This window comes from Lampetra planeri, chromosome 7 (assembly GCF_965212315.1).
Source record: "Lampetra planeri chromosome 7, kcLamPlan1.2.h2, whole genome shotgun sequence".
Taxonomy (NCBI): Eukaryota; Metazoa; Chordata; class Hyperoartia; order Petromyzontiformes; family Petromyzontidae; genus Lampetra; species Lampetra planeri.
In genome coordinates this window covers 10079142-10106833 of record NC_136113.1, presented here as the reverse complement: position 1 = coordinate 10106833, position 27692 = coordinate 10079142, and the positions used below count along the sequence as shown (strand labels likewise).

The 27692-nt window shown below is 39.4% G+C and overlaps 1 protein-coding gene across 1 annotated transcript; it reads left to right on the top strand.

Annotated features, from left to right (window-relative positions):
- On the top strand, nt 1-27560 carry LOC144719924 (leucine-rich repeat and fibronectin type-III domain-containing protein 5-like). The gene is made up of 3 exons (XM_078596266.1): nt 1-619; nt 13843-15256; nt 25236-27560. Exons 2-3 carry the CDS (start codon nt 13863-13865, stop codon nt 26119-26121), a joined length of 2280 nt encoding a protein of 759 aa, XP_078452392.1. The 5' UTR covers nt 1-619; nt 13843-13862; the 3' UTR covers nt 26122-27560.
- Nucleotides 27561-27692: the final 132 nt, after the last annotated feature.

Here is a 27692-nt window from a genome sequence, read left to right as displayed (position 1 = left end):
GTGGTGACGGGAGAAAAACAGCAGCAATCCCCCCCCCCCACACTCTTCCCAACCCCCCCTTCCTATTCCTTTCTCTCTACACTAACCTCTCTTACCATTTCCACCCTCCGACTTCTCACAGTTTTGTTTTGTGCGTGCGTGCGTGCGTGCTGTCTCGCACAAGCGTAAGCACCAACATGTGGGGACACGCCGATGCGGTTAAACAATTTGCGCCTCGAAGGTAAAAGCTGAGAACGAAATTGGGAAATGCTGAAGACTGCGGCGGCGACGACGGGCACGCTGGTAGTACTGTGGACAGCGGCAGCAAGAGCCGAGTGAAGGAGGTTTGAGAAGCCCCTCGCGTGAAGACGGCAAAATCATCTCTCCGTGTCACTCTCCTACCCCCTGTTGTCGCAGACTTTGTGCTGACTGTGGTAGTAGTGGTCTGCTGTCGGATTCTCTGCTGCTTCTGCTGCTGCTTCTGCAAGCCGCTGGGGCTGTCGTGTCGCGCTCGTCTCTCGCTGCGCTCGGCGGAGTGGCGCGCGAACCGATGGGAAATTCTCGTGCGTAAAGGACCCAAACATCCGCAACCACCGCCAGCTCGCTGATCTCAACCCAGCCTCAATGTTCCTCTACACAGGTAAATAATGTATCTTGTCTGCATCTTCGCCGCCAATGCAGCAGCAGCATCATTATAACTGGCACGATTTCAATGCCCAAAATGCATTTTTCCCATGGAAAATAATGTTCACGCATGTACATTCTTTTTTTTGTCGAGATGATTGCGTGTGTTTTTCGAATGTATATATTGACTTGGAAGAAAAAATGTTTGCATTCAGTTTGTGTTTGTTTTGTGGTGGAGCATGGAAATGTTTCAGTTTTCTTAAAGTACCCGCATAAATTGTAAAAAAAAAATATTGTCACGTGTGGATATGTTTGGGAAATATGGCCTAATCATTGGTCATGGAAAATATGTTTTTAATTCTAAAATAAATAGAAAGATGGCTGCATATTTTACAAAGGCTTCTATTTACGTATTCAATGTCAAATAGGTCAATACATGCAACTATGAATGATAATCCTGAAAATGGCTGGTGCACTTTGCTTCAATTGCAAATGCAAAGCATAGACCGATAAAGCCCTTTTGGGAAAAGCAAGATTTTGTGATCGCAACATACGGCCGTGCGGTAGTCCTCCGAGAAATTAATTGCAAATGGATGTTTTTTTTTCCAGGGATGTTTCTGTCAACACAGTTGTGTTTTCAAATAAACAGAAAAAAATTATCTCCAAATGAGATAATTGTGCTTAAGCGCTTACGAAGACCACATGAGCAGGGGTTAATATATCGGCCGAATACAAATCTGCAGACCATTATCACATTAAATATCAATAAACAGAAATTTACATATCGTAGTGTTGCTTGCATGTGGTTAAACATGGTTCTGATTAAAATTATTAAAACAATTGTCACACATTACCCCACAACTCAAAACGGCCACTTATTTATTATACTTATGCATGATCCGTTCATCAATGTTTGTCAAAAATAGCACATTTCCCCCTTAAATTGTGTTGGTAATGAATGGTTTTAGCTTTTGTGCCTGGGGTTATAAATCCTAAGATGTCATGTTCATTAGTTTAAGTGAATACAATATAGCTTTTGGTTGTTTAAGATAGTTAATTTGCCCATTGAATATAAGCTGATAATCCTTTTTATTGTTAACACTATTTATAGTGACCTTCCCATGATCGTTTAGGATGAGGAAGACAATTAGCTTGGCAAAGTGCGTTGATCCATACTTAATTGGCTACATATGATTGTATTTACACTTTCAGGAATTCTAGATACTGTACATGGATCCACTAAAATTCCATATTCCACCACGCAACATTCTCATAATAATGCATACTACAATTTCAACAAAATTTAATTCGATAATATTCCACACAATGTGCATATCCTTGTAACCCATTGCATACGTGCCAGATAAGTGTATGAACAATCACATGCTGAGCACCAAAGAAGATTTTGGGTCATCTCTTGAATATAATCTGTCTCTGTCCTTGATGCATCCCAACCCCTTCTCTCCCTCGTATATCATTCGTCCTCCTATGAAATAACGTATGATACTCGATGTTTGGTTTATGCTTTACTTTCATGGCAATTTTTTTTTAAATAAACAAGCAAGGTATGTTAGCTATGCATATAATGCTGACATCTACATTTATAGTGGTGGCACAGTAGTTAGCACACTGCTATCAACCTGACAATTCCCAGCCATGTAGTCCATCAGACCAGCCAAGATATATCATTTGTCGATGCCCCTTGAGCCCTAAGGTGGCGTAAACTTTAGCCGTTCCAATTCCTTTATATGTGGCCAACAACAGTGAATTATGCGGTAACCATTTGAAATGCGTAGGTTATCAAATAATTCACTCGTATTGGCCACATATATAAATCGTTGCTGCTCACGTTTTGCTACCTTTTATACGTCATAAGACTGCCAATACGCCCACCAGCTTAAAAACAGGCTACAGTCTACATTATAGACTGCCAGTACACTCACCGAGGTTAAGAACCAGGCTACAGTCTACATAATAGACTGCCAGTACGCTCACCAATGTTAAGAACCAGGCTACAGTCTACATTAGTGTTTTTTTGTTGTTTCTTATTTTTTTAATTAACTTTATTTGATTATTATTTTTCTATCTACGTGACTTTACCAAAAGAACCAAAGAATACCTCTTAATGGATACCGATTTCTGCTCTTGTCTTCATCAAACCGGACTGACTAGCATAGTGAAGAATGATCAAACAACCATGACTGCAATGCACCGGGAGGCCTTCATCCAGCAGTGGGTTGATAAAGGGCTGCAGATGTTGACATATGTGACCAGTTTTTCTGACGTTTAAACTGTTGATAGTGTTTGTTCAGTTATCAGCCATAATTATAGTAATTAGTAAGAAATCTATAAATCCATTTCATTAAAATGTTGCAATCACATGTGGTCAATTTCAACTCTAATTTACATTGATGGGGACACTATAGAGAGATTGTAGAATGTTGGGGGTAATTGTTTTCACTCATACACTGACAGCAGAAATGTAACTCCGTCAAAATGTAATGCGTATATGCGCACAAGAAAAGCGTGTATACGCCACCCTTTAGATTTCTTCAGACGGTCACGTTTTTCAATCATTTTTGATAACAAGCTGTAAGATCACGTTGTCAGTTACAGGATGACCGTATACATTTCATTTCACATTACTCTGGAGGCGACCCACGCAAATCAATATATCACAGCACCCTAAGTAGGATTCAGCAGCTCTTGAATATGTAGTCGATTGTGTCTGGCTCGACAGTAACGACCACAGCCCGTGGTGTTACTTCATCGATGATGCGTCGGTGTACAGTATCTTGCTCCTCTTCTTAACTGGCACTCTGGGGGTCACGTCTTTGTTAAGGCTCATGACAGTAGCTATTTATCAGCACGGGGACCTTCAAGTGCGCTAAAAAGAAAGAGACAAAACAAGAAAAGAAAACAAGGCTGGTCATTTGTCAGCTAGACTGCTCAATCTTATAGGGGCTTTGTGTGTGATGGGTGGACAAGCGTAAAAGATTCATTGCCTTTCTCCCCCTCACTCCCGCTTCCCAACATCAACAGAATATGGTGGATACTTGGCCTCTCCTGCTATGATTCATGGGTGAAGCCTTGTTTCTTTCCTCTCAAATATCCGAAGGACAGTCGAACATTATTGTCACTGCGTGTACCTTTGTAGCTTAATTATGCATATTTCTTCCCACATTGGAACAAAGCTTCACATTCTCCGTAAAGGTGCAGTCCTTCACTCGTGTGCTTACGCCACCACTGGTGGAAGGGTCTCCACTAGAGGGCGCTCTAGAGAGCCCCCTAAAGGGTATTTTGGCCTACTCTTTCACCATGGCCAGATGGCTTGAGGAGGTGACAGTACCCACACTTTGCTGCACCACACATGACCCGTTGAACAACTAACCCAATTATACCACTGGGTGGACAGGATGATTTAATTGAAGTAACATTTTTTGCAGAAAAATATTAATCGTTTATTTCTAAATAGCTTTCAGCTTGATATAATAAAGTGGAAGTTGGCGTGGGATTTTTTTTGTAATTGTATTACTACATAAGCCTATGGGTCTCTATGTAGGTCTATATCATGTAAGTGTATGTAGGTGAGTCTCTATATGTGAGTCCGAGTCTGTAAGGATAGAGAAAACATACAAAAATAACCAAATGGAAAAAATACAACACGATCAGCAATGGGACTAATGGCTCAGAATAAGATGGAAACTTGTGAATGACAAGCGATATGGATTTAGTGCATTTTAAAGTTTGCCTGATTGTGAAATTGTATAGATGGTTGACGAGTACGGCTCATATTGGAGGCCCATGAGGGCAGCCATTTCTCAAAAAGGCTTTAGTAAACAAAAGTAATTGCCATCTGAGTTTCATTTTGCTGCCCACCACAGTCAGGCCAATGCCTCCGATATTAACACCATAGCAAGAGAAAGACAAAACAAAAGTTTCAAATAATTGTAAACCTTTTTTTGCCTCCTCACAATGTATTATGTAAAGAAGGAATGACTGCTTTAAGGATTTACCAGGTTGAAGGCGTTCAGCAAATAAGTATTGAATTCAATGAATTATATACAGATTACAGTTTTTTATATGAACAATATTATACAAGATAATGGCATGCTAAGCAGTGTGCAGTAATTTTTTGAGTAAATATGCCTTCTTCCATTTAAAATTTGTTAATATTTGTATTTTAATTAAACAGCAAATCTGCATGATTTATATAGCTTCCATATGCACCTTTACACCAAGGATCACATTTGTATGGAGGAACGGTAGCTAAAACAGTTTGAGAATAAAAATTAGTTTTCATACGACGCAATAACACAATCCAGCTGGCTACATAAACACAGCTGCTTTCATTTGAATTACACGTGTTTTATTTGTAGACTTGTAAATGCAATGCATTGTGAAGTGTGATTTGTGGGTGTTAAAGATAAAAATGGCTGTATTCATTCTGGTGATATGGAAGAACAGTTTTTTCACAGTGCTCCGAGTGCTTCACATTCAGTGACAGGTTAAATTAACAAGTACGTACGTATATAGAGGACTAAAAATATACATTATTATATATTTTAAATCACAAGGACTTAAGCAACATTATGAATGCTGCGTGGTAATAGCACACTTGAGTTGCAATCCAGAGGTCGCAGGATTGATTCGTTATCCCAGCACCTCCTTAATGGAGGCCCTTCTGCCAGCAAGGAGTGAGCAAGCAATTTCAGTGCTGCATCCGTACCTTTTACCACACCTCTACCACAGGCAGTGAAATAGATGTCAATGTGTTATTTCACAACCTTTCGCAACCAGAGGGGCTCTTTGGAGCTCCCTCTAGACCAGGGGTCGGCAACCTATGGCTCCGGAGCCGCATGCGGCTCTTTACGGGCTGCTTCTTGACGATATGTACGTATGTACAGTATGTACTCAGATGCACTGCGGCTCTTGAAATACTGAATTTTGTACCGAATTGGAAAGAAATGGCTCTTCTTGTTATTTTGGTTGCCGACCCCTGCTCTAGACGAAGCTCTTCCACCAGTGGTGGCACGAGCAACAAATTGCAGGGCTCGACAATTACCTTTTTAAAATGGCATTGCAATGTAAGATGGAGCTGATGTTTGAAGTCAATCCTGACCTGAGTTGGATAGTTTGAAGTAGAGATTTAATTGCATAAGTGCATGGGAAAGAACAATGTTCTTATGCAAATGATCAAAGGGAAAAACAAACCGACTGAGCAAATATTTTTACTTCACGTAATGAAACCAATAACACCAATTGTCTGGTTTGTCTTGTAAACAAACATGGGATTTAATATGACAGATCAATATAGGAGCAGTTCCACTTCTATAAGATTGATTTTTGTAGTGAAAAATGCACTTGTCATTGAAAACAACCCCTTTGAAAATACCAGTGACGGTGAAAAAAAATGTTTTTTGGAATGGTGTGGGGACCATGTAAGGGGAAACCATGATTTGTGAATAATAACAATACATATCACAAACTGGTTAAATAATGAATGGTAAGTACTTAATGAAGTTTATGAAGTTTTGCAAGTGGCCCTTTCCATATAACCATGAGCAGTGGACAGCATGAGACCCAAGAAAGAAAAGCAAAAGCCCAGGGCCCCAAGTAAATAAAGGGGTTCCAGATTTATGAGAGAAATGTGTCCAAAAATATGATCTCAAATTCAAATCCTAATAAACGTAACATGCTAATTAACAATTAGCATATTGATGATATATAATCTCATGTCTATCTCTCCTCTTATCTCACTACATCTATATTGTTGTCTACATTTCTTTTGCCTCACTGAATCGACAGGGTGGCCCAAAATCAGGAAATGTCGGTGTAGTATATTTGCTTCAACAAATCACAGGGTTATTTCTTTTTTTTACAATTCAAACTGAATTTCATTAACATTAATGCGTGCATACAATTTTATTTTAAAATTAATTCAGGACTTTTTTGTTTAAATTACAGTTGCCTTCTTTAGTATACGAAAAAGTAATTGAACTTGGTATTTTTAGTCAGTTTTCTTTCCATTTTTAAATGTCATCTTAAAAGAAAGAAGAACAAATTATATTAATAATGATTATAGATCAAATATTAACTTAAAGAATACACGATTATGTTTTAATTCCATTGTTAAAATAAACAAAATAACCCCACGTGTCTTGTCTTTTTGTCCTGTCAACATCTCTCCTGTCATATCACTGGGATTTTATAAATTAAAAAGGTGTGGGGGGGGGGGGGCGCAATCGGCTATCACCACCACGTCTCTGGGTCTCTCCCCCCAATGTCTGATTACGCCAAACGCTGCTGGGTACCAATAGCAATCTTAGTGGCCTGTCATGTTGTTATCTTTGCATGCTCGACATTAGTGTAAAATGATGCATCCATCTGGCAACAATCCTAAAGGAATACATTCAGGCAGCAGAGAATATATCTCCCATTATTTTGGTTCATTACTGCTGTTATCAATGTTAACGCTCATCGGAGGGAGTTTGCTCGATCACCTCTGCTGCCCTGCTTATCTGGAACGCCCTTCCCCCCTGCCATCCGTGGTGTCAACTCCTTGCCTTTGTTTAAGTCAAGGCTCAAAACCATTATTTTCCTCTGCCTATGAGCGACTCTTTCTCCCGTAATTAAATAAGCATTTTATCCCCAGGACACCCATGTTCTTTGCAACATCTTGAGATAGTTGAATTTAGATGCTATATACATACAAATCATATGGATAATTATATTGTACGCATCTGTCACTGTATAATACATCCTCAACGTGCATGTTAAATACAATATGTAAATTAAATACAGTAGTCGAGAGCACGTCTATCGGCTGTACCAAAAATTATCAGAGTATTGTTTTTTGTTTGCATTTGACTGCAAGTATTGTGGTTAATGTAAGCATGATTCCTTGCAAAAGGTGTCAGTTTTGTTGCCAGAAAAAAGGGGAAAACCCCTATTAGAATACCTTGTATAGTTGGTATTATTTTAGCATTTTAAAATGTATCAACCATGGTCATTCCACTACTGGATGAAGGCCTTCCCAACCCGTTATCATCTCCTCAGTGTCTCACAATGTGACAATACCGACTATAATTACCCAGGAATGCCCTTAATGCTCGTGACGTCACTCCACGTCGACCAGCCCCCTTCATTAATATTCATGAGCCGGTGACGTCCTCCAAATGGACACCCTCCCACACCTCATTAAGTCATGAGCGGGTGACGTCACTGTACTCTTCCCCCCTTCACTAATACTCATGAGCAAGTGACTTTACTCCACTTTGAACAGCCCCCCTCATTAATAATCATGAGCAGGTGACGTCCTCCAAATGGTCACCCCCCCCCCCCCATTATTACCTACCATAATGACCCAAGAATGTCAGTGTGCATCGCTCGTGACGTCACTCCACGTCGACCAGCCCCCTCATTAATAATCATGAACAGGTGACGTCCTCCACATGGACCCCCCCCTCCATTCATAATAATTAGCTGCTGACGTCACTCCACATGGAGACCGAGGCGCCTCCTCCCGCCTCCTCTGTGTCAACTTACAACCCTCACAACAAAGGCAGAACCCTCACGTCACGTGATCTCCGTCACGCTATTGAGACATCAAAGTAAAAAGGACGCCATGATGAACAAGGGATTATAACCTTTAAATGAAATAGGTCTGTGTCACTGCAGCCTTACAAATTGCACACGCGTTAATGCAATGAATATCACGTCGCAGTCTGCTTTTCACTTGTAAGTTTCAGATTTACTGCAATATACCCGTACTTGGACGGGCAAAATGCTAGTCCTTCTGCACCAGAACTCTGTCTCAACACTGGACATCCTATCAGGCATGTTCCCTCCATTTGGCTGCCACTCTGGCATTAGCTTTAAGCTAAACTGAAACGACTCTATTTTTATTTTATCAGGTAAGGCCCACTAAGCTATGTAGCTCTTTGTCAGTAGCGAGCTGGCCACACATGATAGCTGCTCAACGATGTGGCTTATCATGTGGAAATTAAAAGCAGCCAAATACTCTAAACAAATTTTTCGAAATGTGGAGGGAAAAACCGAAGGACCTGGAGAAAAATCCACGCGACCACAGGGAGAGCATGCAAAATCCAAATATACAGGCATCACAGTCGGAATCGAACCCACGACCTCCTGTATACCAGGCGAGGTAATTAACATTTCACGACCGTGGCGCCCCAACTATACTTCAACGACCAGCCATTGTCCCTTGCCCACATACTTATCTTAAAGGTGATGTCTCTAATCCACGTCTTTCTCCTTGCGTCTCTGTAGTTCTAACTATGCACATTTCTATTCTTCTTTGCACACTTTTCAGATGTTCCATTTTCTTTGTCGATGTGAATGTTTTGGATCCATGTGTTCTTAACATGTAATACACTCTGATTAAAAATGTTCTTTTGACATTGGTGTCTTGATTTTTATTACAAAGTGCAGTCTTCCAAATTTGAAGATATTTGTCACAGGAACACAAGTGTAAAACACGCCAGAGTATGTATACATAGGACAGTTATTGAAGGCTGATTGGGATCAAAATAGTGAAGTAAAAATGTGGACGAGACTAGGTATGAGTGCTTTTGGAAACTTCAAACTCATTATTCTTGGTTCTTTCGGTAAAGTCACGAAGAAAGGAAATAATAAAATAAAAAATAAAAAATTTTATTCTCACGACGTTTCGGCCACAACGCAAGCAGCCGTCGTCGGGTGAAGAAACAGAGCTGCGTTGTGGCCGAAACGTCGTGAGAATTTTATTATGTTTAATTTTTTATTATTTTATTATTTCCCTTCGACGTGACTTTACCGAAAGAACCAAGAATATGAATCCCTGCAGTCACGAAAGCTTTAAATCGAAATTCTAACTCATTATTCACTTATAAATGATGTTGATCCCTGCCCCTTCTGGACATCTGTGAAACAAATCTTCATAGCTCATCAGATTCTTACAGTCTAAAAGATTCTGATATATGCATATCTGTAGGTTTGGCATTAAATGAAAATCATGCTTATAATTTAATTTAAAGTTTATGTTCTTTACTCTCGTATCTTACAGATAGAGGTATCTTGTCACATTTGAACATGTAAACATGTTACGATTGTATAGAAAAAATGTGACCAATCATACATGACATGCTTTTCTCAAGACATGTTATCCCCCAATTTATTGTTTAGCAAGTACATTGGAATACAGTAGGGCACTGTGGGAAGATTATTTTACCCCGCGGTGTATCTGCATAAATAGCTCCTCCCATCCATGCAAACAAGCATGGTTACATTTTGATTTAAAGCTTTCGTGACTGCAGGGATTCATATTCTTGGTTCTTTCGGTAAAGTCACGTGCCTTTACCGAAAGAACCAAGAACACGCATGGTGAAATGCAGGCAATTTTGTGAACTTACCCCCAATGCTGGGTAATTCCTGTTATCTGTGCTTGAGTGTGGATAATAGTGTGAATTAAGCACCGATTGTGATCACTTCATGTATTGACGTTAATATCGTTAATTTAGTGCAGTGGCGACAACATCATGACGTTTCAGTGACGGCGTGATGACGATGGTTATAAGTCATTTTACTTCCTGTCCTCATCACGACCATCACCCCACCACCATCATAATCAACAGCAGAACCATCATAATCATAAATCATTAACAACATGCCTGCCACATTTTTTTTTATGTCATGCCAAATGTAACCTTGTAGATCTGCTCTGCAATCGGTGTTTTCATGGACTGATCGAGTCCTCTTAGGGGCACTTTGGTGCAGATTCTAGGGTGAATGTACTGCCACCACCAGGTGACTCCTGATCTTTGTGTCGATAACGGGAGCTACTGCCTGGAGAATGAATAAAAAGGAATTTCCTGCTTAAGTGAAGACAAGAGGAATTATCGACGCGATGATAATACGAGTTTGTATATGTTGAGCTGGCATTGCTGATGCCTGAGTTTGCATCCAGGCAGCTGCATTAAACAGGGTCCTACAGTATGAAAAATAAGAATAGGGTTTGGCTATAAAACAGGTGGTAAGATGTTCAAACAACAATATGTACCTTTTGCAAGGAATAAAGTCTGCACTGCTTGTGAAAAAACGTTCAAACAAACATGCTCTGTTAATATATGCATCGTCTTTGAAATTGATTGGCCTACAGCACCCTTCTTTGGTGAGACAAAGCTACAATGTCAGACCAGAGAATGCCACAAGGCGAACAGTAGGAAACCAATGCACGTATCAGGGCATTTATAGCTCGGCTTGAGCAGTTATATCTATAGCACCTTTTTGCCAGGATCAAAGTATGAAAAATAAGAATAGGTTTGTATCCTTTCTGGTAATAAAACAGCAAGTTGATGGTCTCAGCCAAGTCACCAATGACTGCACAATACATCACCTGACACTATTGTATGTACTGTATGACTATGAATTACACAAGCACACGAAGAACATCATATTTTCTTTACATTTTGCGTCCTAGAAAAATGGTTTTCAATAAAAAAAAATACTGTACTCGTACATGATGTATAAATAACCACTGCAGATAATGCATCTACTTTTTAGGTAACATATTTCTGTTATATACGTGGCAATGCAATTAAATTATGAATGATATGTTTTAATATCGTAAAGCTAAAGGAGAACAAGTTGATAAAGCTAAATTAGGTATTGTTATTTGAACTCAAATTGTTCTGTCATCACCTATTAATGCAATGTTGATGTGTGATTTATTCAAATTAAAACTATATTACAAAATGTGCATTATTAATTTCTAGCTTGTTTGCCCGTCCTAGGACGGAAGCTGTAATATTTACGAAAAAAAGAAAATTGTATCCTGTGTAAATTTAATGGCAGTGAATCTTGCACGAAAGAATGCCATCCAACACTTCACTGCAGTTCACTGTAGCACTGTATTAATGGCAGTGATTATTGCACAAAACTACATCATAAAACACCTCACTTCATGTCACTGTAGCACTGTATATAACTGACCTTCAATTTGTTCAAATTCACTGTTCCGATACTTTATTCTCTTCTGCTTTCGGTCGCTGGGCTTGAAATAAATTGGAATTCGATACAATATCTGGCAAATCACCGAGAAATGTCGATTTTACCATAATGTAGAAGCATAAATTATACTTACCTTTTGTCTCAAGTGCTGAAGAAACAAAGACACCAAATCCACTGTGTTGCTTGCGTATAATTATTTATTAGATTCACTTTCAATGAAGAAACGTCAAACTTAAAGCGAATTTGCGAAAAAAAAGTATTTCCGATTAACCTTCTGCGTGAGTGTAAAAATCCACCCACTGATGAATATTAATGACGGGGGGAGGGGTGCGGCATGTGGAGTGACGTCACACACGTTACACACAAACCGACATTCTTGGCTCATTTATAGTAGTAATATGCAGACCAATTATAAATGTGTTATTTGACTTGTCCTGTGCAATAATAAATTGTGCCCATGATGCCTGTCCATGAGTGTTAAAGTCACTTGCCTACTGGATTCATATAGCAAGTAAAAACTAGCACGTAAACACTATATATTTTTGTAGTTAAAACCAAAAAATACTTGTTGGTTTTCGTGCATTTGTTCATCTTGGTAAGCTAAGCTGAGCTGCGACAGATGGACAACTAACTACTTTTATTTCAAACAAGATAGTTATTATTGTACTTATTTGATGTTTCATTATAAAACACAATTAAGACAATTAATGATTGTTAACGATTGTCATTGATTGTAACGCGCATCAACAATACCAATCACCAGCTGAGACGTGTGAAATAAAAAAAAAATCTCCAGACACTGAGATTATTATTGTTTGACTATTTAACAACCAGTTACCCAGTCCCACAGCGGGTTGTAACCCAAATAGCTCATTGTCCTTGACCAAATATTTATGTTTCTACCTCCTGCGGCAGCAAAAAAGGAATTTGTTTACAACAACAACAACAAAAATCACAATTTAAAATGGTGGTAATTTACTCTTTTGAACAAATTTTATTAAACACAAACTGGTTCAACTGACAATTTGCCAACGCATGTCATGGCCATGGAAAGATTTTCAGAGGCCCAGAAAAAAAATGTCAACCGAGGTCCTCTCAGTCGTATGTGAGTTGCCGTCTTATCCTCTCCCAATCTCTCTCTTTGACCCTGACTCGTATGGTACCAATTTTTGTTCTGTCTAATGAACCTATATTATTTTGACTTTTTATCTGCCAATAATAATGTGGTTTAAGTCTAGGATCAGAAAATATCTATATTCTTACATGCGTATGCTATTGAGTCCATAAAAAAAGCAAAGCCTTCTGTTGTTTTGGGATAGCATATGAATGCAACTAAAAGACTAAATGTTCTTAAAGGTTATTGGAAGAATATTTTTTATATCACTATACTGATTGTGACAATTTTTTGGCAAATTCATAAGAAAGGGCCTCACCGAACGGCATCCATTATTACAACTCCCCAATCAGATGACCTGACTTTGTCTCTGTGTACCAGCAAGGAGATAACAGCAGCTGTCCTTATCGTCTTGTACGACATTCATTAACTGAAATACAATGCCAGAGATCTCTGATAAGTGAGTTATTGCTGGAACTATATCTGCTGTGGCACCTTGTATAGATCCTATGTGCCAGTGTTAACCTGTTAAAGCTGCTCTTTAGACATTCAGTTTCTGCATGCACTTTTGGAAATTCACAAGAGCCGATCTGGAATATGTAGGACCTGTCATACATATTTGCTGTAACTGCCATTTAAAAACAAGATTCACAAGAACACAAGAGATTTGATTGGAGAAAAATCACAGCGTTGGCATTCATGCTTAACTCTGGGCATGCACATTACAGCCCCTTTGTCAACCCACTGCTGGGTGAAAGCCTCCATACGTATGCCTTCTAGGTCATGGGGGGTGGGGGTTGGGGACTGATTAGGGGTGGAGAGGGGCTGGACCAGTACTGATATCACTTGCCACTCATGTTAGTCACATCCAATAATTATCAAACTCGGATTGATGGGTTCATAGTGAAGTGTGCTAACTACTGTTCCCTCCAAGAACATAGCTGATATTATTACGATCTACTGTACATAAATGGACATTTAGAGGTTTTAAGATATGTTGTCATGTTTTATTTTAAAAACTATATCGTTTTGTGGAATCAAATATTTCCGATTATATATATGTACGTGACTAATGCACATTTATTAACTCTGTGTTTTTCATTGTGTTCACACAGATTTTCTCACCTGATAAACAATGGAAACTGCCCAGCTCTGTTTCTTGGTTATTGGGCTGGTGACCGCGTCCCTCGGATGCCCGACGCATTGCATCTGCCAGAACCTGTCACCGTCTCTGAGCACTGTTTGTGCTAAAATTGGGCTCCTCTTTGTCCCACACAATATCGACAGACGGACGGTTGAGCTGCGCCTGGGGGACAACTTCATCACGAGCGTGCGGAGGCAAGACTTTGGCAACATGACTCTCATGGTGGATTTGACTCTCTCCCGAAACACTATCAGCCAAATAGCCCCTTATGCATTTGCAGACCTGAGCAGTTTAACCTTCTTGCACTTTGACTACAACCGTTTGACCCACATTGGAAACAAAAGCTTTAAAGGCCTTTCCAACCTCAGGCACCTGATTATAAGCAACAACCAGCTTAGTGACATATCCGTTGGAGCCTTCGATGATTTTCTGATGTCCCTGGAAGACCTCGATTTGGCCTACAACAACTTAGAGAAAGTTCCCTGGGAAGCTATTCAAAAAATGACATCGCTGCACACACTGAGCCTTGATCACAATATGATTGATTATATTGAAGCCGGCACATTTTCACATCTTCACAAGCTCGCCAGATTGGATATGACATCAAATAAGCTTCAAAAGCTTCCCCCAGATCCACTTTTTACTCGCCTGCAGCTGTTTGCGAATAAGGGCATTCATCACACACCTCCGCTGGTTCTCAACTTCGGGGGCAATCCGCTGCACTGCAACTGCGAGCTACTGTGGCTGCGCCGACTGACACGAGAGGATGACCTGGAGACCTGTGCTTCTCCGCAGGCCTTGGTAGGCAAGTACTTTTGGTCCATCCCCGAAGAAGAGTTTGTTTGTGAGCCGCCACTGATAACTCGCCACACTCATCGCCTTCTAGTATTGGAAGGCCAGAGAGCGACGCTAAAGTGCAAGGCTATTGGTGACCCAGATCCCTGGGTCCACTGGATCTCACCTGATGAAAAGGTTATCTCCAACACCACCAGAACAGTCGTCCATGACAATGGCACCCTGGAGATTTTAGTTACAACTACGAAGGATGATGGAACCTTCACGTGTATCGCGTCAAATCCTGCTGGTGAATCCACAACCTTTGTGGAGCTTAGCATAATTCACCTTCCTCACCTGAGCAATATTACTCACAATGTTCACCCTGAGCCAGATCCAGGCTCTTCTGATATCACTGGCTCCACTAAGCCTGCAGCTAATGCGGCAAATAATGCCTCTGACACAAAGGGTTTTCAGAATCGGAGAGTGGCAGCATTGGATGTCACATCCAACTCCGCTGTGATCAAATGGTCTGCCAGCAAAATGCTTCCCAGTGTACGGATGTACCAAATACAGTACAACAGTTCATCTGATGATACCTTGATGTACAGGTATGAATCTTCTATCATTTTGCATGAGATTAATCCATTGCCACAGTTTTCATTGTTACATGAGATGCATCACACAAATAAGCACAAGTTCACTCTTGAGCATGGTGGTTATTTTAGATAATTTAATATATTGGTAAATTGCTTGCTTTAATGCAGTTTCTCAGGTTCACTTTAAAACAAGTCAAAACATTAAAAGCTTGCAATTACTGCACGTAAAAAGACTGATGATATATATCACAATAAATAATAAAATACAGTGTAACAAGTTAAAGAGCTAAAGGTTATTAAATTATCATCATTAGCAGCCATGGTCAGTCTGCTGCTGGAATAAGGATTCCCAAAGTCACTACCATCTCTCATGATCCTGCGATGTGATGAATTGCAAAAAAATAAATATTTTTGCAACATTGTGTTCATTTTAGGATAGCTTGAGTCTCCGTCTCTCTTCGCGTAAGTATAAATGTGTCATAACCCTCCATCACCCGACACAGTCAATCAGTAAGGGATTTGTCACATAAACAAAATGCGTCAATCCACAAAATTTACAATTTGTACTCAAATTGTGAATTTTGTGGATTTACTCCCCAACATACCGGTGGGCTGATGTAACTTTTTGGCGAATGTTGTTTATGTGACATCCCTTACTGATTGTAGGGTTACGACACATTATACGTGCTCGATCAAACCCAAAAACCTTTATTATGAATAATATTGGTTGTGAATGCCTACGTGTTAAAAAAAAAAAACTACTCCAAATGAAATTGACTGGCTAACTGTTGCTGCAGAAATGGTCACAAAGATGCTCATATGTACCATTAATATGTTAAATCACAACACAAATCAAATGCCAATGTGATTTTGTTGTGAATATTTAGAAAATATCTTGTCCAAATATTTTGGAATTTTTTTTATCGATTGAAAATGTAGCAGAAAAGAGATGATCCTCACGTATTTCTCTCCCGATATCTTTGCAAGTTCAAGTGAATCCTAATGGATGGTATTTTGGTGGAAAAGAGTACAAATTTACGTTTCAAGGGGTCTTTTAATGGGAATGAGTATCGGTTTTAAAATCAGTGTACTTTCATTTCGCCATTTTCATGAATGGAAATGGGCCACCAAGGGGAAATACTCACTGGGCATTTAAATTATGCAATTGAAATAACTATTCTCTTTGTATCACCGAAGCTCTTTTCAGTCAGCAGTTGGAATGCTATATTACAATATTCCATTTAATCGTCTGGATATTATTGAATTACTTCTGCATATAACTCATAACTGGTTGTACTTTTAAAAATACATATTTCAAACGTTTTTTTTTATCCATAATCCCTTTTATTCTCACACTGTTTTTTTTATCTCATGCATCCACTTACATTCCTTATCACAGCACTGAGCAGGGCATTAGCTCATGCACTGGGCCACTTTTAATCCCAGATGCTTTAAAGCATGTCGCAATGTGTAATTATTAATGAGTCCAACATGATTGTTTTACCATACAGCTGATGTATGTGCAGTTTAGTAAGTGATGCAAAGGGAAAACATCACAACTAGATTTTGATGGGAAATATGGCTTCATGCATTGATCACCATTTTATACAATCATATAATTGAGTCTTTACCCTTCTATCTGGCAACAAAACTGACACCTTTTTACAAGGAGTCATGTTTGAATAGACCGCAATACCTGCAGTCATAATACAAACAAAAGAACATAACTCTGATAATGTGCACTGTCCTTGAAGTTGATTGGTCCACACCCGAGACAGCTTTCCTTAGAGCCTAGTCTCACATGGGTTGGACCAGATGACGCCAAAAGGCGCACAACTCAACGACAATGCACCATCAGAGTATGAGAGCTCGGGGCAAGCATCTACACTATGGGAACCTCATTTGCCAGTAAAAATATGATAATTGATTCTTTACCCTTCTATCTGGCAACAAAACTGACACCTTTTTACAAGGAGTCATGTTTGAATAGACCGCAATACCTGCAGTCATAATACAAACAAAAGAACATAACTCTGATAATGTGCACTGTCCTTGAAGTTGATTGGTCCACACCCGAGACAGCTTTCCTTAGAGCCTAGTCTCACATGGGTTGGACCAGATGACGCCAAAAGGCGCACAACTCAACGACAATGCACCATCAGAGTATGAGAGCTCGGGGCAAGCATCTACACTATGGGAACCTCATTTGCCAGTAAAAATATGATAATTGATTCTTTACCCTTCTATCTGGCAACAAAACTGACACCTTTTTACAAGGAGTCATGTTTGAATAGACCGCAATACCTGCAGTCATAATACAAACAAAAGAACATAACTCTGATAATGTGCACTGTCCTTGAAGTTGATTGGTCCACACCCGAGACAGCTTTCCTTAGAGCCTAGTCTCACATGGGTTGGACCAGATGACGCCAAAAGGCGCACAACTCAACGACAATGCACCATCAGAGTATGAGAGCTCGGGGCAAGCATCTACACTATGGGAACCTCATTTGCCAGTAAAAATATGATAATTGATTCTTTACCCTTCTATCTGGCAACAAAACTGACACCTTTTTACAAGGAGTCATGTTTGAATAGACCGCAATACCTGCAGTCATAATACAAACAAAAGAACATAACTCTGATAATGTGCACTGTCCTTGAAGTTGATTGGTCCACACCCGAGACAGCTTTCCTTAGAGCCTAGTCTCACATGGGTTGGACCAGATGACGCCAAAAGGCGCACAACTCAACGACAATGCACCATCAGAGTATGAGAGCTCGGGGCAAGCATCTACACTATGGGAACCTCATTTGCCAGTAAAAATATGATAATTGATTCTTTACCCTTCTATCTGGCGTCATCTGGTCCAACCCATGTGAGACTAGGCTCTAAGGAAAGCTGTCTCGGGTGTGGACCAATCAACTTCAAGGACAGTGCACATTATCAGAGTTATGTTCTTTTGTTTGTATTATGACTGCAGGTATTGCGGTCTATTCAAACATGACTCCTTGTAAAAAGGTGTCAGTTTTGTTGCCAGATAGAAGGGTAAAGAATCAATTATCATATTTTTACTGGCAAATGAGGTTCCCATAGTGTAGATGCTTGCCCCGAGCTCTCATACTCTGATGGTGCATTGTCGTTGAGTTGTGCGCCTTTTGGCGTCATCTGGTCCAACCCATGTGAGACTAGGCTCTAAGGAAAGCTGTCTCGGGTGTGGACCAATCAACTTCAAGGACAGTGCACATTATCAGAGTTATGTTCTTTTGTTTGTATTATGACTGCAGGTATTGCGGTCTATTCAAACATGACTCCTTGTAAAAAGGTGTCAGTTTTGTTGCCAGATAGAAGGGTAAAGAATCAATTATCATATTTTTACTGGCAAATGAGGTTCCCATAGTGTAGATGCTTGCCCCGAGCTCTCATACTCTGATGGTGCATTGTCGTTGAGTTGTGCGCCTTTTGGCGTCATCTGGTCCAACCCATGTGAGACTAGGCTCTAAGGAAAGCTGTCTCGGGTGTGGACCAATCAACTTCAAGGACAGTGCACATTATCAGAGTTATGTTCTTTTGTTTGTATTATGACTGCAGGTATTGCGGTCTATTCAAACATGACTCCTTGTAAAAAGGTGTCAGTTTTGTTGCCAGATAGAAGGGTAAAGAATCAATTATCATATTTTTACTGGCAAATGAGGTTCCCATAGTGTAGATGCTTGCCCCGAGCTCTCATACTCTGATGGTGCATTGTCGTTGAGTTGTGCGCCTTTTGGCGTCATCTGGTCCAACCCATGTGAGACTAGGCTCTAAGGAAAGCTGTCTCGGGTGTGGACCAATCAACTTCAAGGACAGTGCACATTATCAGAGTTATGTTCTTTTGTTTGTATTATGACTGCAGGTATTGCGGTCTATTCAAACATGACTCCTTGTAAAAAGGTGTCAGTTTTGTTGCCAGATAGAAGGGTAAAGAATCAATTATCATATTTTTACTGGCAAATGAGGTTCCCATAGTGTAGATGCTTGCCCCGAGCTCTCATACTCTGATGGTGCATTGTCGTTGAGTTGTGCGCCTTTTGGCGTCATCTGGTCCAACCCATGTGAGACTAGGCTCTAAGGAAAGCTGTCTCGGGTGTGGACCAATCAACTTCAAGGACAGTGCACATTATCAGAGTTATGTTCTTTTGTTTGTATTATGACTGCAGGTATTGCGGTCTATTCAAACATGACTCCTTGTAAAAAGGTGTCAGTTTTGTTGCCAGATAGAAGGGTAAAGAATCAATTATCATATTTTTACTGGCAAATGAGGTTCCCATAGCATATAATTGAGGTTAAGCATGTTATTAATTTAAACAAATTTGGCCTCATTTCTGCCTCCACATGATGCATTATATACATTTGATAACTTACTGCCCGCGCCTTCACAGGGTTATTTAGCTGGACGTCTATGTGCCCCATCACAAATGGCATTGCTGCCAGAAAAACAGTTGACTGCATTTTTTTCAGAACCACTACGGAATATGTACTGCAATAAAGTACATTGGGAAATAAGCTTTTTTGACAGGTTGCCATAGCATTCTGTTATATATTGTAGCAATCATTTTGTGGTTTGGTGTTATCCATTGCAATCAATGGACTGACAGAAAACCATATAGCGAGGTTTACTGCTGTATTTTCTGAAGAATTGGCCACAAGACTAATACAGCTAGATGTTACGTTTTTATTCTGCCATATAACAGGCGTATGAAGCAGGCTATGCGAATAAACTGCAAAGGAAAAAAAAAACCTGGCATGACTCCATATTTCGTTACTATAGAGCTGCTGATTAGGCCATTTTCACTGAAAGGACCTCCTGAGGGTTAGCCCCTTTTGCCTTTGGCACATAGGCAAGTCAAGATGTCGATCGTGTGACGTAGTACCAAGTGACCTAGAAGCCTTGTTCGAGGCCGTATGGTGCCAACTTTAAAACACATCATTTTTTACAGTCAAGCATTTCCCATGAAAGCATGTTATTGTTATTTTGAGTACAAATTTGTTGCATTTCTTCATATAACTAACCCATTCAAATGAGGTCACTCCAGTCAGTGGCCTAGCATGGTTGGCATGGGTCCTGGCACAATAAATAAAATTAAGGGGAGTCTCTTGTCCAATCTCCCCCCCCCCCCAATCTCTGGCGCCTGGGCCCCGATGCAGTTGCACCATCTGCATGCTCCATAGCGACGACACCCCATAGCTGCACTTCATAGCTGTAGTCCATAACCCAATTCCTAGTGAGTACGAATAATGTTGCATTATGCAACACAGCAGTGGTAAAAGTGCAAGTGCTCATAATGAGTGTGTAGTCCATGTTTGTCCTCTTATAATCAATAAGTTGGGAAATGCCACTTGGTAAGAAAGATGGTGATGGGTGGTATAAAGACAGGGTTGGTGGGAGCAGCTTGGATTTGCTCAAGGCTTCGTATCCATCCACTTTGCTCGTGTGACATGGAACAAGTGGTGGCTCATTGCAATTAAAAAAATGAATAAGGCCGACCAGTCGTATTAGATCTTTATCAAATGCATTACACAATTAATGTATAGTATGGGAGATCTTATGTGCAGGGCGTGCGAGACCAAGTCAAAATGCATGACCTTGTTCTCCGATTTTAAGAAGTAAGATAATTAATAACATATTTAGTTGAAACAAATAACTCTTACAGTATTACATAGCTTTGACCCGAAACGTTTTTTTTTGAGAAATTGAAATTCACATTTGTTTCTAAAAGTTTTATTTTTATATTAATTAACCAACAATTGTTGAATTATACTGGATTTAATGGCATTTGGAATGGGATTTTACATCTATTTTTAAGGAGTTATTTTATGGCATCGTTCACGTGGTTCAAAGGTCAGAGCCGAGTTGGCAATGTTGAGACCTTTGCCTCAAACACAGGCTTCAGCCACCTGTCATTCAACCAAGTTCGCAAGTGTCGTGAGTTAATGGTTTCAGCCCATATTCTTAGGTTTTTTCGGTAAAGTCACGTAGGTAAAAAATTAAAATTAATAAAAGTAAAATAAAAATAAAATAAAAATCACGACGTTTCGGAGGCAACACAGGCTTCTGTCTTCAGGTGGAACCGTCACGAATGACTGCATAAATAAAACTCCCATCACATAATTTTGGTTCTGCACTTAACTTGAATGCATTCCGGCTGAGATAATGAAATATTAGTTATGCGATGAACACTGCTCTCAAATGCGGAGTGGGTCAGGAACGTGCTGCCATCTACTGTATGGACCAACTGTCAATTGATGGAAGATCACAGGTAGCTCGGTGATGTGCGCTGCTCTGCGCCGTTATTTAACAGAAAGACATACACTGCCCTTTGGGAAATCCAGTTTGATACTTAATCTCATGACACGATGCCAATAGCACATTTGGTGGGAAATAAATGGTAAAACGACTCTACTTTAAACTACTTTGTTCAAAAGAGGAGTTTTCGTAGCATTTTTTTTTACGTGGTAAAGAGGATGCTATAATTCAATGTAATACAACCATTATTCAACCTCCGTCTCTTTTCCCTTTCAAACACTATGGACAGTTCAAAAACATACTTTTATAATATAATTTATACGTTCATTTCTTTTCTTTTGGACTTGCACACTTCAAATTTTACGTTCAACAATGTCATAGGCATTATACATTTAACATTATCGTCAAATGAATTATTCAATTTGTAGACATTCTTACTCAATCTAGCTCATGTGATCTTTATTAATAATTTAGATTTTTTTTTATCGGCAGTGTTCGTTCGACTATAAGTATGGAGTAATTAGAACATGATTTTTGAATGTCACAAGTTGAGTAATTTTTTTATATATACTTTTTCAAATTTAAGAAAATTAAGAAAGTGATATTACTGCATGATACCAAACTGTTGAATACTGTGACATACATTAATTTTAGTGTTATGTACTAATTGATATATGGTAATATAGAACGACACCATTACAAGTAAGGGAATCCTGCATAATTATTTTTTATTCTCTCTTGATAAGGTTACCAACGGTAATGCCATACAATAATTCTTTTATAATGTACAACAAGATGGTTCTAATTATAGAGTACATCCTTTTTATTGTGCATAAATATTGTTTTTCAACACGAGCATCCAAGTGACATTACAGCTGTGCTGTTGTGCGTGTAACATTACAATTACAATCTAGGTATGACACAGACAGAAATCTATAGACAATGCACTGCAGAATACTGTGCATTCATTTCAGGAACAATATTTATAATATGTCTCTTCCCAAATGATGATTTACTGCAATGACAAGTTCCAGCAAATGGGACTTTGCTCCATTGGTACAATAATGCTGAGCGTCATGTAGGTGTGGACGCATTTTCCTGACTAGGCACATTTATTGTCTCTGACATACGGATTTGCATTTTGTAATGGTGTAAACTGTGATGCCCCACTTTTATATTTACGGGAGTGGATATATTAAATACGTGTAAAATAATAAAAATGTGTTTAAAAATCGTGATGTCCTGCTCTAATGAGCGGTGATGTCCTGCTCAAATGAGCGTTGATGCAGTGCTCACTTCCTGGATAGAGTGATGGAAATTCCACATTCCTATCGCGGGGGTGGTGAGTCCATCCATAGGATAACAACTTTTTATATCCCCCCCCCATTTAGAATATCTATTTATACATTTTATTGACCCCGAAGGGATGATGATGGGCCCTCAACCAGGATTTCAACTGATAATGCTTCCAATTGTTGAGCCCTTTGCTCTTCTGCTGACCCATCTAGCCGGCAAAACAATAACTCGCAAAAATCTGAACCTGCAATATTCACTCAAAACGTTTTAGGTTATCTTTGTAAAAAAGCGGGGGGTGGGGGGGGGTAAAGACGTTATAACTATAACCACAATTACCTAAAACTTCCATTACTGATCTCTACATAGAGCAGTGTAATTACCACGGCCTTGGTCAACTATTAAGGATTATACTTTATATGAAAAAACACGTATGAGTAGGAAAGGAAATGTGAATGTGTGAAATCTCAGAGAAACATGTTTTCAATCAAAAACAGTAGCTGTTATGTTTATATTTTAAAATGTTTTTTAGTTAGCCTCGGCAATAGTAAATAGTGGAATGTATCCTAATAATTTTAATAATCGCAATGACATACAGATGATTTTCACGTGGTATTCCATAGAACACTGCCATTAACGGTTGTGTTTATGTATTATACATAAATTAATGCGCATTTTACATCAGCCAGGAAGAATACGGGTTGGTTAATTATTTCGGTATTCATTTTTGGTTTCATATTCTGCAAAAAATACTGTTTACCCTCCATACCATCTGTGTGACCAAAATGCCAATCCATGCGATTAAACTCATTTTATCTTCAGAGCTGAATTTTCTCTGCTGGAGGTAATTTATCTTGCCAAAACTCCTGAAAGATGTATTTATTGCCACCATTATCTTGTTTCTGACAATTGTGACTAACTGTTACTAAATCTCAGCCTCGTGTGGATCATACTGTACAAAGTTTAGGTTGACAACGGTGCCACAGTATTAATTAATAAAACAACCTTATTAGGCCTAATATTGTAATTAAGTGATACACAATAATAATTTGATTCGGGATGGAACGCTGTATTAAATAAACAATTAATTAATGATGTTCAACTAATACGTTCCCAATATATCTAACGAATGCTATAAGGATTGATGGAATGCAACTCATAAGCTTTGTATGTAACTTGTGAAATTCTCCATGGCACCGATTAGAGATGCCACCATTTACCGCAGTGGTAAGAAAATAATACATTCTTGAAGCGAATTGTGATTGTGAATCATGACAATTCATCACATCGCCACAGCAGTGAATCATCCTACTTCTGATGTTGATATTTTCATGCACTTTGAAAAACATACATTTGTTTACAAGTACAACAGGAGCATTATGCATTGTTTAGCAAATAGTTTTGCTAGTTGATATAATTATCTCATTTTACCCTTTTGAAACATTATTTAGTTAGTCTATGATTTATACTTTGAAGATGGATTTTCTTGTCATGATAAAATGTTTAAGGTATAAGAGATGCAATTCTCCCAGCCGCCATGGCCCCTTTCTGGGTTGTGCTCGAATTGCAGGATGCCCTAATGGTCCTTATCTTTTAAAGTGCCAATCAAGTGATGGCAGAAATACATCTGGTAATTGGCTGAATTAGCTAAAAATATTGTCATTGCAGTAATAAAGAATGCTAGTTGCACACACACCCTTATCATTAGCAATTCATTCCCGGATGTAGTATTTCCTGGAATGTGTAGGTTTAAGTATCACATTTTCAGGCCTAATGTGAGCTTAATTGCGTTATGTGCTGTGTGCCAGACAGATTGTGCACTTCAGTGGAGGTCCGGTTGCAGGATTGTTTAAATATTCAGTGGCCACTGGCTTTATTTAAAAAAAATATTATTACTGTATTATTATTAGTGCGGATTATGTTACGTAAGTGGGGATTATTTTATTTTTATAAATTCGCTAGAAACTGCAGGGTGAAATATAAAACACTGGGACATTTCCTAAACATGGCCTCCAGTCTTGCACAATCCATTTGTGCCAGATTGCAGGAGCGCCTTTTGCTTGTCCCAGAAATCATTAATATTTCAGACCTGCTATTCATTATTTTAGTATTTTGCAAAATCAGCACTTGGCACTAGATCGTAAAACACAACAAGAAATGTGGCAATATAAACATGGAATTACAATTTAACCATCTGTACCATTTCGATTTTAACAACATTTTATAATTGTTGACATTTTGCACTTTGTTGAATTTTACATTTTAATTCATGTATGTCCATGATATTGCGAAGTTTGATGCTGATTTCATGGTTGTCTTGCGATGTTCTCAAATACTAAGGTAAAAAATGATTGCCATAAAAATACTGCAACTGTCATAAAATGCCATTGCATTCTGCTTTTGTCTTTTAGAATGCTGCCGTCTTCAAGTAAGTCCTTTGTGCTCAACAACTTGCTTTCTGGTGCCATGTATGATGTCTGCGTCATGGCTATATACGATGACGTCAGTACATCTTTGACAGCCACCAGGCTTTTGGGTTGCATCGACTTCATCACTGAAGAAGAGTACATCCAGTGCTCCTCCATGCCCAGCCAGTTCATCGGGGGAACCATGATAATCGTCATCGGTGGTATCATCGTGGCCTCCTTGCTCGTGTTTATCATTATCCTCATGATACGCTACAAGGTGTGTGCCAATCCATCTGCCGGAAAGATCCCCGAGGTGCGCAGCGTATATGCGCCCACCCGAGAGATTCAGGGTTTCCAGGGAGAGCAGCAGCACCAGTTCAGCTGCAAGCTTATGGTGCAGGAGGAAGGGCAGCCTTCAAGCAGCGACTCCACACGAAGCCAGTCATCTGCCTCATGTCAGCCTGCCCCTGAGGGACAGGATTCTAATGCGCCAGCACCGCAAAGCAATGTCGACGAGCCGGCCGCCCACAAGCGCAGGCGACGCACGAAGTGCAGACCCAAGCGAGATCCGCTGGGAAACGTTCAGCGCGACAAGCCAGACAACGTGAGCCACTCTAAGCACGCCAGCCTTGTTCTTCAGACAAAGCAGGCGCTGCTCTTGCATGGCTGGCCAGAGATTGCTCTAAACAAACTGGCCCGCACTCCGGCAATTTCTGGACCTAAACGTAGCTTGTCTCTGGATATCGGCATGTTCGCTCACACTGGGAAACCGGGCACTCGACCGAAAAGAAGCATCTCCATCAATGGCCTGGTTTTGCTATTTCAGGAGCTGGATTCTATCAAAAATGCACAGGATCAGCCTGAATGGATGCCAGAAAGCTCCGTCTGATGGCTGTCAGGCCAGAAACTGAAAATGCCCACAACATGCTTTGTGACAGCTTAGATGTCCTGAGTTTTCCTGCAAGCGATTATGTTCTTAAAGGTGTTTTTAAAGAAATCTATTGTAAGCTCTGATGGTCAGAGACTTAACACATGTAAACATTGTCTATTGAAATTTATCTTTGTACAATAATTTTACGTATTGTACGGAACTATTGGTGTAAAGCAATGCATCGTATTGAGTGCATTTGATGTGTACATATAAATGTGATCATTAATTACAAAAATCCCATTAAAGTGGTCAAACAAAATGGAACGCATATTGCACATTAACTTTCATTTTTGACTAATCTGTAATAAAGACAATTCTAAACATTAATTATCTGTCTGCTTTGTATTCAGCATTGTAGCAATGGTAGACCGGGATAAGGCACCCTTCAGACAGTGGTGGAGTTACTGCCAAGCCTTATTAAACTTTCAACTGGCGGCGCCGACATGCTTGTGATTACATTTTCCAGTTTCCAGCTTGCTCTAGGCCTGATCCATATTTGGGTATGTTCAGTGGTTTGCTATTCGGGTTGGTGGTTCCCATTGTAAATGTGGCCGATAGCTCGTCAGTAACTACAACAACATGCTGGCACATCTCTGGTGACCATGCTTGTGGTGAATTTTAACGAAACCTACATCAGATCAACAGACTTCAGAAAATGGGCATACAGTATAACCCAAAAATATTCACATTATACACTAAAAATAGTGCTGTATAATCTCGCCATCAAATATTCAAATTGTGTTTGATTAAACACTTATCTGGATTTGGAGGTTAAACGAATTCAACTGGTCTAAGCTTTGCGTCAATGTATGGGGGAGCAAAATTGTTGTTGTCATATCAATATCGGTGCATTTGGTACAATGGGGATAAGTAATGTTGTTCTCAGAATCACTGTGGTGTTTTACTATTGAATTGGGCAGCTTTTTTAATATATATATAGACTCCTTTGTGAAGCTGATCTTTTTAAGGAAATCAATCACAGGCACAAGCAGAACAATTTACTACCATACCTGTACACCTGTCTCTACGATACATTGCAATGGCACAAGATTGAACAATGAAGAGCTACTTAACTGAAAGAAGGGAAAAATACAATTTGTAAATTAGTGGAGCTGTCTTCTCCTATTGGACCGATTGCCTTCGGCCTGGCAGATGCTGACATTTCCTTTTTTCGGAATTGAATCCGGAACTCCGTGTCTGTACTTCCTGTCTGCGCACATCACCCGTGGTGTGAATATTTGGATAAAACTATCCTTTAAATGATGGAAGCAAAGAACATATTTGATGAATTACAATGAATGGTTGCAGCACTATTTTTAAGTAACAAAAACATTTGTTGATTTCGTTTGTGTGTCTGGTATTGAATGTTAATAATAAAGCAGATAAACACTTTGTAAGTAAACTCCCCCAGGAGCTATGTGTGTGCTTTTTTTCTATGATTGGTTTAGGTGATCTTTATGATTAAAAAAAAATATCACGTAACATATCGTTATTGTGGCATTGATACTGCCATATGGTTGTGGATTTGA

What these genes read in the sequence shown, in the direction of transcription:
- LOC144719924 (XM_078596266.1), top strand. Translation starts at nt 13,863, where the DNA reads ATGGAAACTGCCCAGCTCTGTTTCTTGGTTATTGGGCTGGTGACCGCG. An exon ending in GATGATACCTTGATGTACAG is followed by an intron (nt 15,257 to 25,235) that starts GTATGAATCTTC and finishes TTTGTCTTTTAG; the next exon opens with AATGCTGCCGTCTTCAAGTA.